Source organism: Brachionichthys hirsutus, chromosome 4 (assembly GCF_040956055.1).
Source record: "Brachionichthys hirsutus isolate HB-005 chromosome 4, CSIRO-AGI_Bhir_v1, whole genome shotgun sequence".
NCBI classification, from domain to species: domain Eukaryota; kingdom Metazoa; phylum Chordata; class Actinopteri; order Lophiiformes; family Brachionichthyidae; genus Brachionichthys; species Brachionichthys hirsutus.
The window spans coordinates 14,092,362-14,108,147 of NC_090900.1; the positions used below are offsets into that span (position 1 = coordinate 14,092,362).

The window sequence follows — 15,786 nt, forward strand, 5'->3', positions numbered from 1 at the left end:
TTGGCGCAGGGCAAACAGAGCCCAGAAAGAAACCAGCCATCTGACGAGAAGCGGAGGGCCGTGTGTGTGTGCAGCTTTAGCAGCGTTTAGAATGAAATTAGGCAACATCCTCCAGCTGAGGGTCCTCCCCTCTGACACAGATTGATTATTCTCATCCTTCATTGATAAGACATCTTTTTTTTGGTGGAGCTATCAGCTTCCTGCCCATCAATGGGCTTTGGAGAAAAGCATTGCATAACACTTCGGTCAAAAAGGAGGGGGAAAAAAAAAAAAAACAGAAGTAAAAACAGCAAAACTGAGCTGTGCTCCCCATCCCCAACAATAAAGCCTAACGCCCCCAGTCTATGATTGTAAAACATACCCGTATGCTCCTTTCCAATGAAAACCCAACCACAGATCGAACAACTGTCACCTTAACTCATGGAATGTTAAATCGACTAGACCGCCTACAATCTGCAGGACGTCTCATGCAGATCAAGCGGACTTATTTTGCATTTCAGGAGTGATAAAAACCCGCTTTGATTCACCCAGCTCCTTTGAACATTCAGTCTCTGATTGAGGCGCCAAAGTACCCGCAGGGATTTGGATTTAGACCGGGCATCTCTCCATGCAACAGCAGAAAAAGGTACCTGAAAATAGCAACAACATCTTCTTCCTGAGGTAGTCTTGAAACACTTTGCCGCGTGTCTCCCTGCCTCCGTCTGAATAAAATAAACTCTTTTAAAAGTCTAGCTCTAACAGTAGCAACACTGGCACATTGAGCAAACTGGATACACACTTGTAAACGCCAAAGACCAATGCATCTACGAGCATTTGTTTTGTACAGAAGCATGTGCACAGTGTAAATCAGCATACATTCAGCTCTGTCGTGTAATAAATATATAAAGAAAAACGTTACAAAAACAAACTAGCTGCTTGTCACATTCACAAGAGGGGAGACCAGTCCCTGGGGGGGGGGGGGGGGGTCTAATTCCCGGGGGAGGTGGTCACACAGGGTGACGGGCCGCTCCTGTAGCTGGTCAGGCTGGATTTGCAGGAGTGCAAGACTGCTTTGAACAAGAGGGGGAGATGCTCCAGAGGGACGTTCACCAACTTCCCTGCAAAGAAAACACAGCATGCAAGCTCAGCATTAGCTCAGCATTAGCTCAGCGCGGCCGCTCTGCAGCGTAAATGTTATTGCACCAATTAATTTAGACTCGGACGGCTCTTTCTTCACGCATTAGTTCATCCTTTAACTACAGTTTTTTTGCTCAGTGTTGAGATGCTGTCAGCGACATTCACCTCCCGACAGTGTTTCACGCTGAAAGCTAAGGGGGGGGGGGGGGGGGTAGGGCTGCAATGAGGGCCTTTCTCTTGTTTTCTTGACTTACAGCAAAGAAACCAATGGCAGCATGACGCCACCCTAATGTTTTAGGATGTCAGCATTCCCTTATCAAAAGTCATGTGTTGACTGAGGCAGCAGTACCTGCGTTTCATAGACCGGGGCGCCCAGCCACCGGTACGCGGCTCGGTACCGGTCCATGAGGCATTTGTTACCGCGCCACACAGTGCATCGATAATTAAAGTCTAAAAGGTGTTTTATTTTGAAAAACCAAACAGATTTTCTCCAAATTAACAATCGCCGGTGAATCTTCTTGGTCAGTTGAATAATAAAGCCGTAAACGTCTCGGACAAACGTCTTTGGAGAGCTTCTTTGCAAAGGGGAAACGGCCAACTGAGGAGGAAGAAGAGGAGCCGGCAACCTCCGAGAAAAGAACGACAAACCAGGAGTCAGATTTAAAACACGGGTTCATCAACAGGTGAGTCATGCATCAAGTGAGGCGCTCTGCATAACATGTGGAGACGAGCTAGAAAACGAGGCAACGAAACCTTCAAAACGTCTTCGGCACAGAGACCAGGAACCCTGGATTAAAGGAGAAGAACACGTGGACGGTGCCAATCTCATCTTCAGCCGCTCAAATACGGATCTCAGCTGACTAGTGTGCAACCTTCTTGCCGTGAGGCTACAGCGCTAACCACTGCGTCATCGTGCGGCCCTAAAAGGTCAAATGAGCAGCTGCTGCATTGAGGAGACGCAGCCGCCTTAACCAACGGATGAGAGGAACTTAGGAGATGAACCAGAGTAGTGTGCTGCATTAAAGGCTGCACCCCAACAGTTTCACGTGCCCCCCCCCCCCCCCCCATCTGGTCTGGGGAGATATTATCCCATAATGGAAAATAACTCACAGGAAGAAGTACCTGCGACCGTGGCACCAGTACACATTCCAGTACCAGTAGTAATGCGTCTTACTACAACCTCCGTATGGAAAGATGTGGCCATTGACGGGCTATGTGAAACAAACGGATTTATATTCATGCGTAAACGCGGTACGAAGGAACCTTTACGTCTCGGTCGGCCTCGTCTTCCACTCAGAAGATCGGGATCTCACCGTCTCCCAATATTTACCTCCGGTTACGTAATCGCCGGCGTTCGTTTGTCTGTCCGTTTGTTAGCAAGATAAATCAAAAGCTTCTGGAGGGATCTTGATGGAATTGTTACCAGGAACAGATTATTACATTTTGGTGGCGATCCAGAATAGATCCTGGATTATGGATCCGTTTGAAATTGTCTTTAACATTGGAGCTTCAGAATCTGTTCATCAATATTTCGGTTGATTATTGACCTTTGTTTATGAAATTTGACGCAGTCGTGTAGGGTGGGGGCCTCTATCTCTCCACCAAACCTCCTCCTCAAACACATCACCAAAATGTCCCAATTGTCCTGTCCTACTGTCTCACTGACTTATTCCTTTCTTTACAGACTTTCATTTGGTGCTGTTACAACCTCCACAGCCAGCTAGGATAAAAAAAAGAACTTTCCACTCTGCCCTTGCATATTTCCTACAAAATGTTGAATTGCAATAGAGGCACAGCAGCCCTGCCTCGAACGTAGGGCTGATGAGAAACACCGCTGCAGGAAGTATGAGAAGCCCTAGGATGTGTTCAGGGAGCATGCACCTCGGCCATCTAGGAATACGTGACAAAGTTATCACCTGATTAAGAGAGGACATATCAATTAACCCATTGAGTGCCAGCCATTTTCAGCTCAGCTATAGGCTGAGCGCCCCAGTTTTTGTGCATTTTTCCAGATTTTCCAAGACCCACAGAATATTCTTTATTGTGACTATGCACACTCCAAACCTACAACATGAAAGATTAAAGTCTCATCTTTCATCAGGAAAAAAGTGTGTTCCTACCATTTTTTGTTTCAGGAGTTATTGGCCATTGAAAAGAGGCAGATTTCAGTGTTGGCAGTGAATAAACATAGAAAAAACTTATTTAGACGTTAATGGCACTCAATGAGTTTTATGAAAATGTTTAAAAATGTGTTTTATTTAATTTAAATATTTTAGGACAATGACAGAACACTCTGCCATTGAGTGAAAGTTGTGAACATCATCAGGGAGCACAACACAAATCCATCCAGATGCACATTTCCGTGTGAAATGTGCATCTGGATGGATTCTACATAATAATAATAATAATAATAATAAAACAAAAAAATCTTTAAATTTGCTATGAATCTATTGCTGAACTGCAAAATAAAGTGATATAAATAAAAAAAAAATACTGGATATTGTGGTTTAAATAGGTAATTCATCATCAGTCTTTTACATTTCTTTACGACTACCAGGATTAAATCGCATCAGTGCTGATTACAACACATAACAGGATGTGCACGTTGTACTAACCTGCACTCAGAGGCCTTACCTGCAATGCAGCGGATCTCTGGGAGACACATCATGATCTCGGGGAAGCGTTTGGGCTGGTGCGGGTACTTGCATTCGCTGTAGTCCTGACATACATACCAGTAGCGCTTGTTCAGCTGCTCGAGCTGAGAGACGTTGGACAGTCCCCTGATATCTGCAAAGACACAGGAGGACAGACTCGTGTGGGGAAGACAGAAGGAGCCGAGACAATGCAGCAGAGAGCGCCTCGCTACCTTGGTTGAGGAAGTTGATGGCTTTCATGCAGGCGTACTCCTCGTTACTGATCTTCAACTGGTGGAACTTGCGAAACAGATATATCAGTCTCTCCATCACCTCCATGCCATCCTCGCTGAAGCTGCGGAATCAGAAACAGGCCGGTCAATTACACAGGAAAGATGAACATCTCTAGACACCGCAAAACAAAAGGCAGTTTTAGCGGGTTTGCTGTCCACACATTCCTATTAAATCCACACACAAAAAAAGCACTTCAAGAACCAGAAAACCCCTCATGCGCCTTTATCTTTAGGTTCTATGCTTCAGTACGCATGAAGAAATTAGGGAGGGAATCTGCCAGGTCTGCTGACACGGCTTCACATATGTCTGGCTGATCCTGCAGCTGTCAGAGAAAGATTCATCAAGTTCAATTCCCCCCGTCAGACCTTAATTCGCCGTCTCTCCAGCGCCGCTCAAGCTTCTATCTCTCTGACCCTTTCATTCCTGCCACTGTAAATCAGATATGGCGTCCTAACTGCAGGCAAATGGACCAAAACAACAGAACGGCGCTGTATATTAGGAGAATGTATGTCATGAGGTCAGATAATTCTGCCCTGATTTACACAGTGCCAAACGCCCACACGTCTTTTTCCCAGCTAGCACGGGACATGCGCGCATTTCACATGCCAGACGGTGCTAGCCACAGCTCCGTCCAGAGGAGTCCTCCCGTCCACGGTCCACTTCACTGGCCCTCACCCAACAACAGTATTCCCAAGTCTCTGGAGGTAAAAACCGTTTATGCTATATCGCTCTGATATCAACAGGAGAGAGCGGGGGCAGCATGACGGCAGAGTGGCTAACCGATTACACACATGAGTGAGGGTAACTATGTCAGTTATTAGGCTAATGTTTAAGTAGGTTCATATTTAAGTGCAGACGTCAAAGATTCCGATTCAGTTGAGGGCAATGTGGGCGGAGCTGCCTTCAACTGATCTGAATGCCACCCATTTGACCTCAGCCAAGGAGGGCGTGTCCGTCTGTTTATTAGCAGGATTACGGAAAAACGGCAATTTAGAGAGTGATCCTGATATCCGTATGGATCCCCCCCCCCCCCCCAGAAAGCAACAAATCCAGATCTTCCCATTGAGGCTTTTTCAAAAATCGTATCTTGTAAAATATGAATTAAATTCACTTACCAAAGATCATAAAGCGCTTCGATATGCAATATGATGCAAACTGTATGATCCAGAATGAGGTCAAGAAAGAAAACACAGTAATACCTTGACATTCGAGGAGAACTTGTTCCTGCACCAGGCTCATAATTCAAATACATTTTTCCATTATAAAATACGGTAACTGAAAACAATTTAATTCGTTCGGATTCAAAAATCTGTTAAAAATACATCAACTCTGATTCACTTTGACTTTTCATGGTTGGTGTATTAAAAATACCAAAAACAATCTAGAACCTTTTGGTGCTGATCCAGATCACCATGTGGACGGTGTAGATCCAGTTAGGAGGGGAACGAGCTGCTTGGAGGAGGTCTGCGCTCTCCGAGTGCTTTTCTTGTTGGAAAGTATAATTTGCCAATCATCAAGCCCGAGGTGGGATATAGTCGCAGCCGTTTCGGCTCACTTTGCCCCGTTTTTCAAGATCCACAGAATATTATGTATTCTGTATGTCTACGTAAACACCAAACCTGCCAAATGAAAGAGGAGAGTCTCTCCTTTCATCAGAAAGAAGAGTGAGTTCCTCGTGCTTTTCGTTCTAGAGCTACTGGCCGTTGAACAGAGGCAGAATTCACCATTACAGAGTAATAGACGGAGATCACCCACCCAAAAACAGCAACGCTGCCCTCAACAGGGGCGCTGGTCCTCATTAGAGTGTAGGAGAGGTCTGATATTCACTGAGGACCCCCCCCCCCCCCGCAAAAAATACATACTTTTAATTTGAATCATTATTAGGTGCCGACCTCCCACCTCATGCACGTTCAGCTCTGCCTCTTTTCTACTTGACTAAAGAAACTGGCCTCTTCATTCCATTCTCTAGACAGGGCTTAATTTATTCATCTGATGCTGGACCGGTAGTGAACATTTATTTATTAGCATCAAACCGTAACAGGAAGCAGGGCTCGCTCACCCCTGCAGCTCATCGTCCGATGGCGTGTACTTGGCGGTGACGTTGGCAAGGTCACCGAAGATCTGAGCGCTGTAGATGGTGAGGCAGGAGAGCAGAATGAGCTCCTGCCAGGTGGAGCTGAGCAGGCAGGTGTAGTCCTCGATGGACAGCTCGCAGAAGAAGGGCAGCTTCTTGATCCAGGATATCTGGCGAAAGAGAAGCTCGTCCGCCAGGCGACACAGCAAGGCAAACAGCTCCACCTGGGTCACTTTGTACCTGAGACGCAGTGAGGCAGCAATTTAGGGCGTGGGCGGCTGCGTGCTAAACAGTGTTAGCTTGTTGTGTGCATTTGGCTTCAGCAGGTTGAAGCCATGACATAAATAAAGCAATATTTATACAGCTGGTCGTCGCTAACGACGATTCGGACTTATGACGGGCTTCAGTAATTTTAAAAGTAAGTGTTTAGAGACAAGGGAGCGCTGTTACGGCGAGCGGAATGCACTGGCAGCGGCGATGTGAGTGCGTACGTACATATGTACAGCAGAAATGGCGTCGACATATGCAAATATTAACACTGTTCATGTCCGCTTCATCTGCCTTTTTGATTTAGAGGTTTTGCTGGAGCCGATCCCAGCGTTTCTATGGGCGGGAGCCGGGGTACACCCCAGAAGCGTCGCCAGCCCATCCAAAATAAATTGACCACACTAAATGTCTTCTCCATGTCAGACAACCTTTTCTCAACCTTCATTGCGGTTTGGGGTTTTGCAACCCGGCCCGACAGACCAAGTGAAGTGTTATCGTCACCGTACTCAACGATCATGAGTTCAGAGCCCCTCCCCCTGCATTAGATAATTAGGAGGGGCAGTGAGGCCAGTTTATCCAATTCCTGTGGAAAGGTTTTGTTGAACCTCAGCTGACTGTCCCAGCTCGGGTCAGCTTCAGATTTGGAAGCCATCATCACAGCCTTATCCATCAACTCCAGAGCTGGTTGCTATGGGCTGCTAAAGATAAGCTGGTATGGTTAGGAACCAACAGACACCGACTGGGAACATTGCCATTTCCAGGCGGGTTGTAAGGAGTGTTGCGTCTTTGTTGTGCGTTTGCCTGGTAAGACTAGCAGTAGCTTGGATGGGATTGCTATCATGAAGTTGAGTTTCTTTTGAGCTAGCCATCAAAGTATTGTTACTTCAAACAGATAGTGATAGCTCCCGGCTAACTACGACGCAAACAAAGTTCCCACTGACATAGCTTTCGCCTATGCCAGTGAACAGTTACGGTAGTTCACGAAGAAGCACTTAGCACAGGAGAGGGAACGTCTGCTCGTAGTGACAAAAGGTTTTTCCCTTATGGGCAGCACAGTGTCAGGTCCTCATATAGGGGGAGGGTCTCTTCCCCTGCTGACACTGAAGTACTGAGTTCCAGCCAATCCTGGCTGGCAGAATACATTAGAAGCGTCTGATGAGGTCACGCTGAGGACGTTCCCAATGTGACATGAAACAAATACCATGACAGTTAGCTAGGAAGAAGTGGGACATTGAGAGGACAGAAGAGAGTAGACAGGAGTACAGGGAGACGAGACGCAAGGCAAAGGTCAAACAGAGGTCATATGATGACCTGTATGCCAGGTTAGATAGTGAAGAGGGAGAGAAGGATCTGTACAGACAGAGAGACAGAGATGGGAAGGATGTTCGGCATGTTAGAGTGATGAAGGGTAGATGGAGGTGTTGACAGAGGTCAGTAGTGTGTAGGAAGATGGAAGAAGTATTTAGAGGAATTAATGAACGAAGAAAATGAGAGAGAACAAAGGGGAGTAGAGGAACCTGTTGTGGGCCAGGAAGTGACAAAGATCCGCCTCAGTGAAGCTAGAAAGGCGATGAAGAGGATGAATTTGGAATGGATGAGTGTATGTGGATCTCATATCTGGACTGCTCACCCATCTTCTATGAGCATAGGCGTGGTGAGGGGGGCCAGGTCCTCAGCAGCAACCAACTGCAGCACCAGCGGGTGGGACTGTGGGTAGAGGCTGCGAGGCTGCGGGGCCAGCAAGCCCGACTGGGCGGCGTAGCTGAACAGGTGAGGGAGGAGTTGGTAGTGTGTGGACATTGAGGTGTTGATGTACTGGTCCCTGAGGGCCGCCGTGTAGCCGTTCATTTCCACAGAGCGGCTGGAATGACACAAAGGTCAAGGGTCAATATCCTCCTCATTGGTTCACAGCTCCTAAATGTTGAATTACTGTAGAACTACGCTGAATATAGATCAATTCCCAAAGCCAAGAAGAAAGAACTCAAATTAAAACTGACTAATTTAAAATATATCAACCCTGCTGCATCTCTTCTGTGCCTTTTGCCACCTCCTCATCAGTTAACCAGGCTCGTAGCTACACTCAGCTCCATCCAGTCAGGATTTTTACTCTAAACTTCATGACCTTAACTTATAGTCGAGGGAAGTGGTGCAGAGCTAAAACCTCACATAACCTATGAAAGATCCGCCTTTCTTTGGAAACCTCTGCACAAAAGCCGACAACGTAATTTGCATCTGCAAGCCACAGCCTGCGCTGCAGAACTATTCTGTTATTGTTGTTCATTTCGCCTCAGATTTCCTTTGATAATATGCACATTGCTCTGAATAGCTCTGAAACTGTGCGGCTGCGGCGATAAACCAAACGTCTGCACAGAAGCAGACTCAAATAAATGTCATCGTGAGAGTCGCGAGACAATATTTGTCCTTGGTGAGCGTCGATAGACAATGCGGTGCTCTCCGCAGCAAGGACGCCAGATAGTGCAGCCCGTTCCTCTGTGCCTGCTATCATTGCTGAGCCTGAGGAGCTGCGCATTCAGGCATTCTCCGGCTGATGAATACCTTAACTCAAGTCTGGGCGAGATGGGAACAAGGTGAAGACCGTCAGGGTCAGCTCATTATCTCATGCGCCTCGCCGTGGCTCTGCACGACGGCGGCGATGAGACGAGCGACTTACTTCGATGACAGAGTGGAGGCGGGTGATGGCTGGTTGCCCTCGGAGGCGCCGTTGCTGGGAGAGCTGTGGTCACTGTCGCCGTTGTTGCCCCAAGTGTGCTCCGGGGCTTCCTCCTTGAACTCCTGCCCTGACATGATTCGCTCGATCTCCTCCTCCGTGATCTAGAACACATTTTGGGGGGGGGGGGGGGGTTGTTACAGCACAGCCACGTGACTAGAAGCACTTTGTTTACGTGATTAGCATTCACTAGCATCAGCAAGCTTTTCACTAAGAAGCTGAGGAGCAAGGACAAAATCATACAATGAGACAAAGATGGAGAGAAAGAAAGGAAGGAAGCAAACAAGTATGTGTGGATGTGTGTTTTGATTAGATCTCGCACTCTCTCACACACACACACACACACACAAAAATAGAATCCTTGTCGCTCCACACAGAGTTAATTTTTTAAAGGGATTAGCATACAGGGAAATGCGGCGTCTTGCATCTGTGCTGGGGTCAATTCATTTTCACTTCCATCAATTGAGCACATTGAGTGAAACAACTACTTAATGACATGTTAATGACAGAGAGGTCCTTCTTTTGGGCTCATAAATAAATGCACCTTTGAATGGAAGCAGGCGTTCTTGCTAATTGAGGTCCTATGAATGGACGCCAGTGTCCCCGGGAATGGTAGCTCGGAGGTACTTTGCCTAATGTCACACATTTTTCTGACCGTTTGTTCGTTCAGCAGAGTTAATAATGAAACCTGAGCTGAATAGGAAACGATCCTCACATACTGTACATGATTATGCTGACGGTGCAACAAGGTCAGGGCTCCTACACAAGTCCTCCCAAATACAAAACCATTCGCTCATGTGTCGGGGATCTGCACGGATCCACGGTGAGCAGGTCAATCTGGAAATGAGCCAGGGGCTCCTGGTATTAGCATTCATCCTGAGTGATCCCGTCACTAGTGGACAGTGGACGGAGATTCACCCAAGAGGACACATTTAATTTGGATCAATGCGTTCTGCATTCAGAGGTGGAGCATCCCTTTCAGCAGGCATGTGTTCGGGGGCCATAGTCACGACCAGCTGCTCAGCTCACATCTTTTTTGTATAAAGGTTCAAACAAATTCTGCTTTTAACTCTTTGAGTGCCAGTCACGTCTGAAGACGTTTTTTTTGAAACCCAAACATTCACTGCCAACCCTGACATTGAAATCTGCCTCTCTTCAACAGCCAATCGCTCCGGAATGAAAAATGGGAGGAACACGCTTCCTCTTTCTGATGAAAGAAGATACTTTACTCTTTCATTTGGTAGGTTCGGCGTGTGCATACTCACAGTAAAGAATATTATGTGGGGCTTGGAATATCGGGAAGAATGCGTGTAAACTGGGGCACTCAGCATATATCTGAGTTGAAAATAACTGGCACTCAATGAGTTAATAAGATGGTGGCCTGTTTTGAGAAAAAAAATTTTTTTATCAAGAACCATTTAGAAGTAGAATCGGAATCAGAATCCTAAACGATGCCCAATCCATTGTGGACACGCCAACAAGTCCCCAGACTGGTTGGAAAAACCATTTGGAGGCCCGGAGTCACGTCCCTCAGACTGAACAAGGAGCGGGGGGAGTGGGGGGAGTGGGGGGGATTTACCTGAACAGGGCCGATGCTTTTGTTCCTCCCTCCTGGCATGCCATCTTCCCTGATTGCTGTGCAGCAAGGAGAGAAAAAAATACATTTCAATGTGCATCCAGTCCGTCAACAGAACCTGACTGACGTCACGGTACGGCATCATAGCTCGACCCAGTGGACAAAACAATCCACGTCCCAGTTTGTTTCATTTTATGTGGATGGGAGGATTTTTCTCACGATTTCAAAGATCATATATCCCGACAGTCCAGCAGAAACAAACAGCATTTGGAAAATTAGGTGGCCCGGTGGCGCAGTGGTAAGCACTGTTGCCTCACAGCGAGATGGTCGCAGGTTCGTCTCCGACTTGCGGCCATTCTGTGAGGAGTTTGCATGTTCTCCCCGTGTCTGCGTGGGTTCTCTCCGGGTTCTCCGGCTTCCTCCCACCACCAGAGACATGCAGCCTAGGCTGATTGGTGACACTAAATTGCCCGTAGGTGTGAGTGTGTGTGTGTGTGGCTGGTTGTGTGTCTCTGTGTAGTCCCTGCGATGGACTGGCGGTTTGTCCAGGGTGTCCCCTGCCTCTCGCCCATTGACTGCTGAGATTGGCTCCAGCTCGGAGCCAACCCAATGACCGCGACCCGATGACGGTTGGAAAATGAATGAATGAATGAAAGGGAGCGGCTGCGGCTCAGTTGGTAGAGCAGGTCGTCCGGTGGGCCGACTGTCCTCGGGCAGGACGCTGAACCCTGCATGGCCGCCGTCGCCGACTGGCGTGCGGATGTGTGAGTGAATGGGTGAATGTGAGGCTTAATGTAAAGCGCTTTGGACCGTGAAGGTGTAGAAAGCGCTATAAAAGTGCAGTCCATTTAAATGAGGGGACTTTGTAACGTCAGTTACGGCTTTCCTCCGCTAGGGGGCATCATATGCTCACTGAAGAGAGACCTCCTATATGAAGACGTCTCAGGTCTGCTGAATGGAAACTGTCAGTCTGTCTAGGAGAGCCGAGGTTATTGGGGGGCTTTGATGCACGGCAGCCTCCGGCGTGACTTTAAGAACCGGCTGGACCATGAAACCTTAAAACTCAGATGATTCACATCAAAACAAATTAGAATATCAAGAAAAAACTCAATTTCAATTAAACAGTGACACTTTTACATATTTCTGATTGATGACACCTACATTGAAATATCTAAACATTTTTTGGTGGGGTTTATTTCCAGGATTATGGCTGACGGCTCATGAAAATCAAATCCCCGATTTCTCAAAATAAGATTTTTAAAAAAAAATAAGATCAGTCAAAAAAAGGATTGATGGTACGGTATAGTCCAACTTCTGAAAAGTATGTTCATTATAAATCGTGGATGATGTCTCATTAAGGCTATGAGGCAGAGACCGATCGGTCAACACACTCGTTCATCTGAATGGTTCATTGAAGGGTAGAATAAAAAACTAACACAATGCTGTACCTTTGCGGTTCATTCCCATCTGCAGACACTTGAGCAGGCGGCAGTACTGGCAGCGGTTGCGCTGCTTGCGTGACATCTCGCAGTTCTTGTCACGGCTGCAGCGGTAAATGCGCTTGTTGCAGATGCTGCGCTTGAAGAAGCCCTTGCAGCCCTCGCAGGAGATGATGCCATAGTGCAGGCCTGTGGCGCGATCGCCGCAGATAAGGCAAGTACGCTGGTCAGCCGGATCATCTGCAGAGAGACATTAAGAGGAGAAAAGGAAGACTTAAGAGCCATTTATGCACACGCTGGTTCATCCACAGGGGTTTTTAATTGAGGTCATTGGGGCAGTTGGGGCTGAAGCACAACTCAAGCATTGGCTAATCCAAAGGAGTTTTTTGCCCAAAGTTTTACTCTGGAAAAATGGAGGTGTAACAGGAATGAGGACAGGGAGCCGAGACGTCTGGTGTATATTTCTCTGACGGGAGGCAGCAACACAAAGACAACCATTTTTGGCGTCTCCTTTCTTTCCTCTTAGACAACAGAGGTATCATGTGAAGACGCCTCTGATTGTTAGGGCGTTGGCGGAGGTTTGCTCCGTCCAATGGTCAACTAAGTGTTGGTTGTTCTTTTAAAGGTCAAACACTGCAGAAGACAAACCAAGGCAACGACTGGACGACCAGAATCTGGAGGGAGCAAGTAGAAGACTGTCTCATCGTTCGTCCAACGACAAAGGAGTATATTTCACAAAGACCATTTTTGCCTGTACATATATTACGTACATCACTGCCAGCAGGTGGTGGAAATATGTGTACAAGCCATTTAAAACCGCTATGAACATGACATGAAAGGGGACGCGGCGCCATGCCGAGTGTTACGGCCATCAGCCAGTTGGTATGGGCTTCGTTTTAATGACACTTTGCTTGGTAAAACTATCTTAACGTAATTCTACCATGAGCAGAACAAGGTCCATCCGCGACACATCAACGGCTCCCTTTGTCAACATGACTGCAGAGGTAACGGAACAAACCACGGCCCTTAACGCAAAGCTCATAGCCAAAGGCGCGGTTCACATGAGCTTCGTAGAAGGTTTTAGAACACAGCTCATTACTACTGAATCAAATGGGACAGTCACCTGCCTTTACACACGCACACACACACACACACACACCTGGGAAAGGCTGAGCGCTGTTCCACAAATCAATGCCAGAGTAACGTACCAGTGAATTACAGAGGCGAGCTCAAATTGTTCCCTCTATTCATTGAATAATTGAATGTGGTACAGACTGAAACAATGCAATAATTTCCATATGAGATGTTCTCCGTCAGTCATCATTGGTTTTGCTAGTTTGGACTGGGTCTGGTGTCGGTGTCGGTGTCAGGGCCACGATGCCTCCACTGGAACAAGAAAATGAAAGAAATAAAAGGAGATCACTCTGGAAAGTGGCATCCCTTGTTTTAGCTTGGGGTTGAAGGTCAACCGTTATTCTAACAAAGTTATGCGATTTTTGAGTAGATTTTTTTGCTTGATAAGCCCCCCCCCCCCCCCCTCCTTTTCTTGCCGATCTTATTGGTTGCCTCTTTTTTGTACGTGTGTCGATACAGATTTTAAGCAACGGCTACGGTGTCAAAACTTCATCATATTACAGAAGAGGAGAGAACAGAGGTGCAACAAAAACACGACAGTCCGCCGTCAACATGCTGCGTAAAGGGATTTCTAGTTACCTCCAGTTCTTTCATGTTCAATTTTATTCAATTACATTTTATTTCTATGGCGCCAGATCATAAGAAAAAGTTATCTCAATGCACTTTACAGAAGTAGCAGAGAAGACCTGCAGGGAAGACAGAACCCAACTTGACCCGCCAGAGCAAGAACTTCGGCGACGGAGGCAAGGAAAAACTTCCATCCAGCACCTACAGCTTCTTTTAAAGTTTTGAATCGCTCTCTTCTAATTTGTGTACAAATTTCCACTGCTTTGAAATCAGAACCAGTTCAGACCAGGCAATCGTTGCTTGGATGCTCGTCTTTGATGCTCTCTTGATTATTAAACGCAATCGTTTTTACACAGGATGAAAATAAACAAGGGCCATAATTATTTTCATGATGTGAGGATATTTAGGGGCTGGAGGAGGGAGGAAGGGGGATGTGGTTCACAGCAAGTAAGTTGTGTAAAACAGGATGTCCTCAATGACAAATACTCTACTAAATGCTATTTATGATGGTAAATGGCATCAATCCAATCCCTCCGTCTAGCTCCAGGCGACATAAAGCACATCAGCAGCCTCACTGTTAGAAGCTGTCCACGCCATTAAGGTTAGAAAACACAGAGAAAGCTGCCCACCACCCCACTAACAGATGGGTTTGGATGCCATGGTTACAGAGAACAGCAGACTGGTTGCAACAGGTCTGGTCTGCCTCTGACCTGTTTGACACACCGAGGGCCACATCAGCATTATGGCTGCTCTCAAAGGGCCAGTTGTAACCGTAACACAGTATAAATGTAACTAAATGTAATGTAATATAAAACAAATGTAACTACTTCTTAACATGCTGTTAAATAACTATTATTTATTTAAGTTACAAACAATGTAAAAATATATGGATAAGCTTATTGCTGTTATTACTATCATCAGGTTATCAGGTTAAGAAAACCACACTACTCCATCGATCAACAATCAAACGTATTTAAGTAACTAATATTAAATAAAGAAAGAAAATTATCACCCAACAGAAGTTATAACATTAACTAAAGCCACTAATCTAAAACCCATCCAGGCCACCACCTGTCCCAGTTCACCGCGTCCAGACAGAAATATCGAGGTACCTGTCATTACTGAAGCATTCAGCTCGCAATACGAACATGACTGCATCAAATGTACAACCAAGCTTGTTACTACATGCGTATTATTTTTTAAGCGGGATTAGATTTATTCTCTTATTCTGGATCAGATAAATACAAGACAACAATTAAATCATTCATTGTGATTGTTTGTGTAACACGGCCCCACCCATCATGAATTAGAAGGCTCAACGTTATGACGAATGAGCTAACGTGATATCAACTTTATTATCTGAATAAAGGATTGGGCTTTATTGTGTGCATAATTTAAGGTCTAGTTCTTCAGAGGCATGCAACTGCGCTAAGAGCTAAGCCTCCCAAAGGGAGGGGGCTTTCAGAGCAGGCTACAGGGCTCGTGTTCTAAAGGTAATTAGAAGGAGGTAGGGGGCCCACATGGCATAAAGCCTCTTCAAGATTACCAATAGTGACTACAGTACTTCTAAAACCCAGACAGATTACCATTAAAATGGTGTGAGGTTTAACTTTGCTGCTTGCAGAAGACTTCAGGGGAAGCCGTCCTACACAGAGACAATGGACCATGACACGGTGAACCCACCCCGGGATTAAACTTTAACCATTCGGTGATTAACTCAATACGGCACAGAAGTTAAGACGACTTTGAGAGGAAGCGCTAACAGTAGCAGAAATGCCCTCTCTCCTATTCGCCAATCATCTTCGTTCCAGAGCGTCACACTAATGATTACCATTGTTCATTTTTTTCCATCTCCTGATTTTACTTTGATATCAATTCATCAATTGGGAAAAAAAACGAAAAGCACAAAATATATAAATGTCCTACAACAAGAGACGAAGAAAACCCAAGACAGATGG

General features: G+C 46.2%; 1 protein-coding gene across 1 annotated transcript in view; it reads right to left on the bottom strand.

Moving 5' to 3' along the window:
* Nucleotides 1-966: 966 nt before the first annotated feature.
* Nucleotides 967-15,786, bottom strand: part of LOC137893175 (nuclear receptor subfamily 6 group A member 1-A-like) — a 69,253-nt gene continuing 54,433 nt past the window's right edge. The window contains exons 4-11 of the mRNA XM_068738621.1: nucleotides 12,137-12,367; nucleotides 10,692-10,747; nucleotides 9,056-9,216; nucleotides 8,015-8,245; nucleotides 6,103-6,357; nucleotides 3,983-4,104; nucleotides 3,751-3,903; nucleotides 967-1,097 (exon numbers count right to left, since the gene is read on the bottom strand). Coding sequence (XP_068594722.1) covers nucleotides 967-1,097; nucleotides 3,751-3,903; nucleotides 3,983-4,104; nucleotides 6,103-6,357; nucleotides 8,015-8,245; nucleotides 9,056-9,216; nucleotides 10,692-10,747; nucleotides 12,137-12,367 — 1,340 coding nt within the window. The remainder of the gene's footprint in view (nucleotides 1,098-3,750; nucleotides 3,904-3,982; nucleotides 4,105-6,102; nucleotides 6,358-8,014; nucleotides 8,246-9,055; nucleotides 9,217-10,691; nucleotides 10,748-12,136; nucleotides 12,368-15,786) is intronic.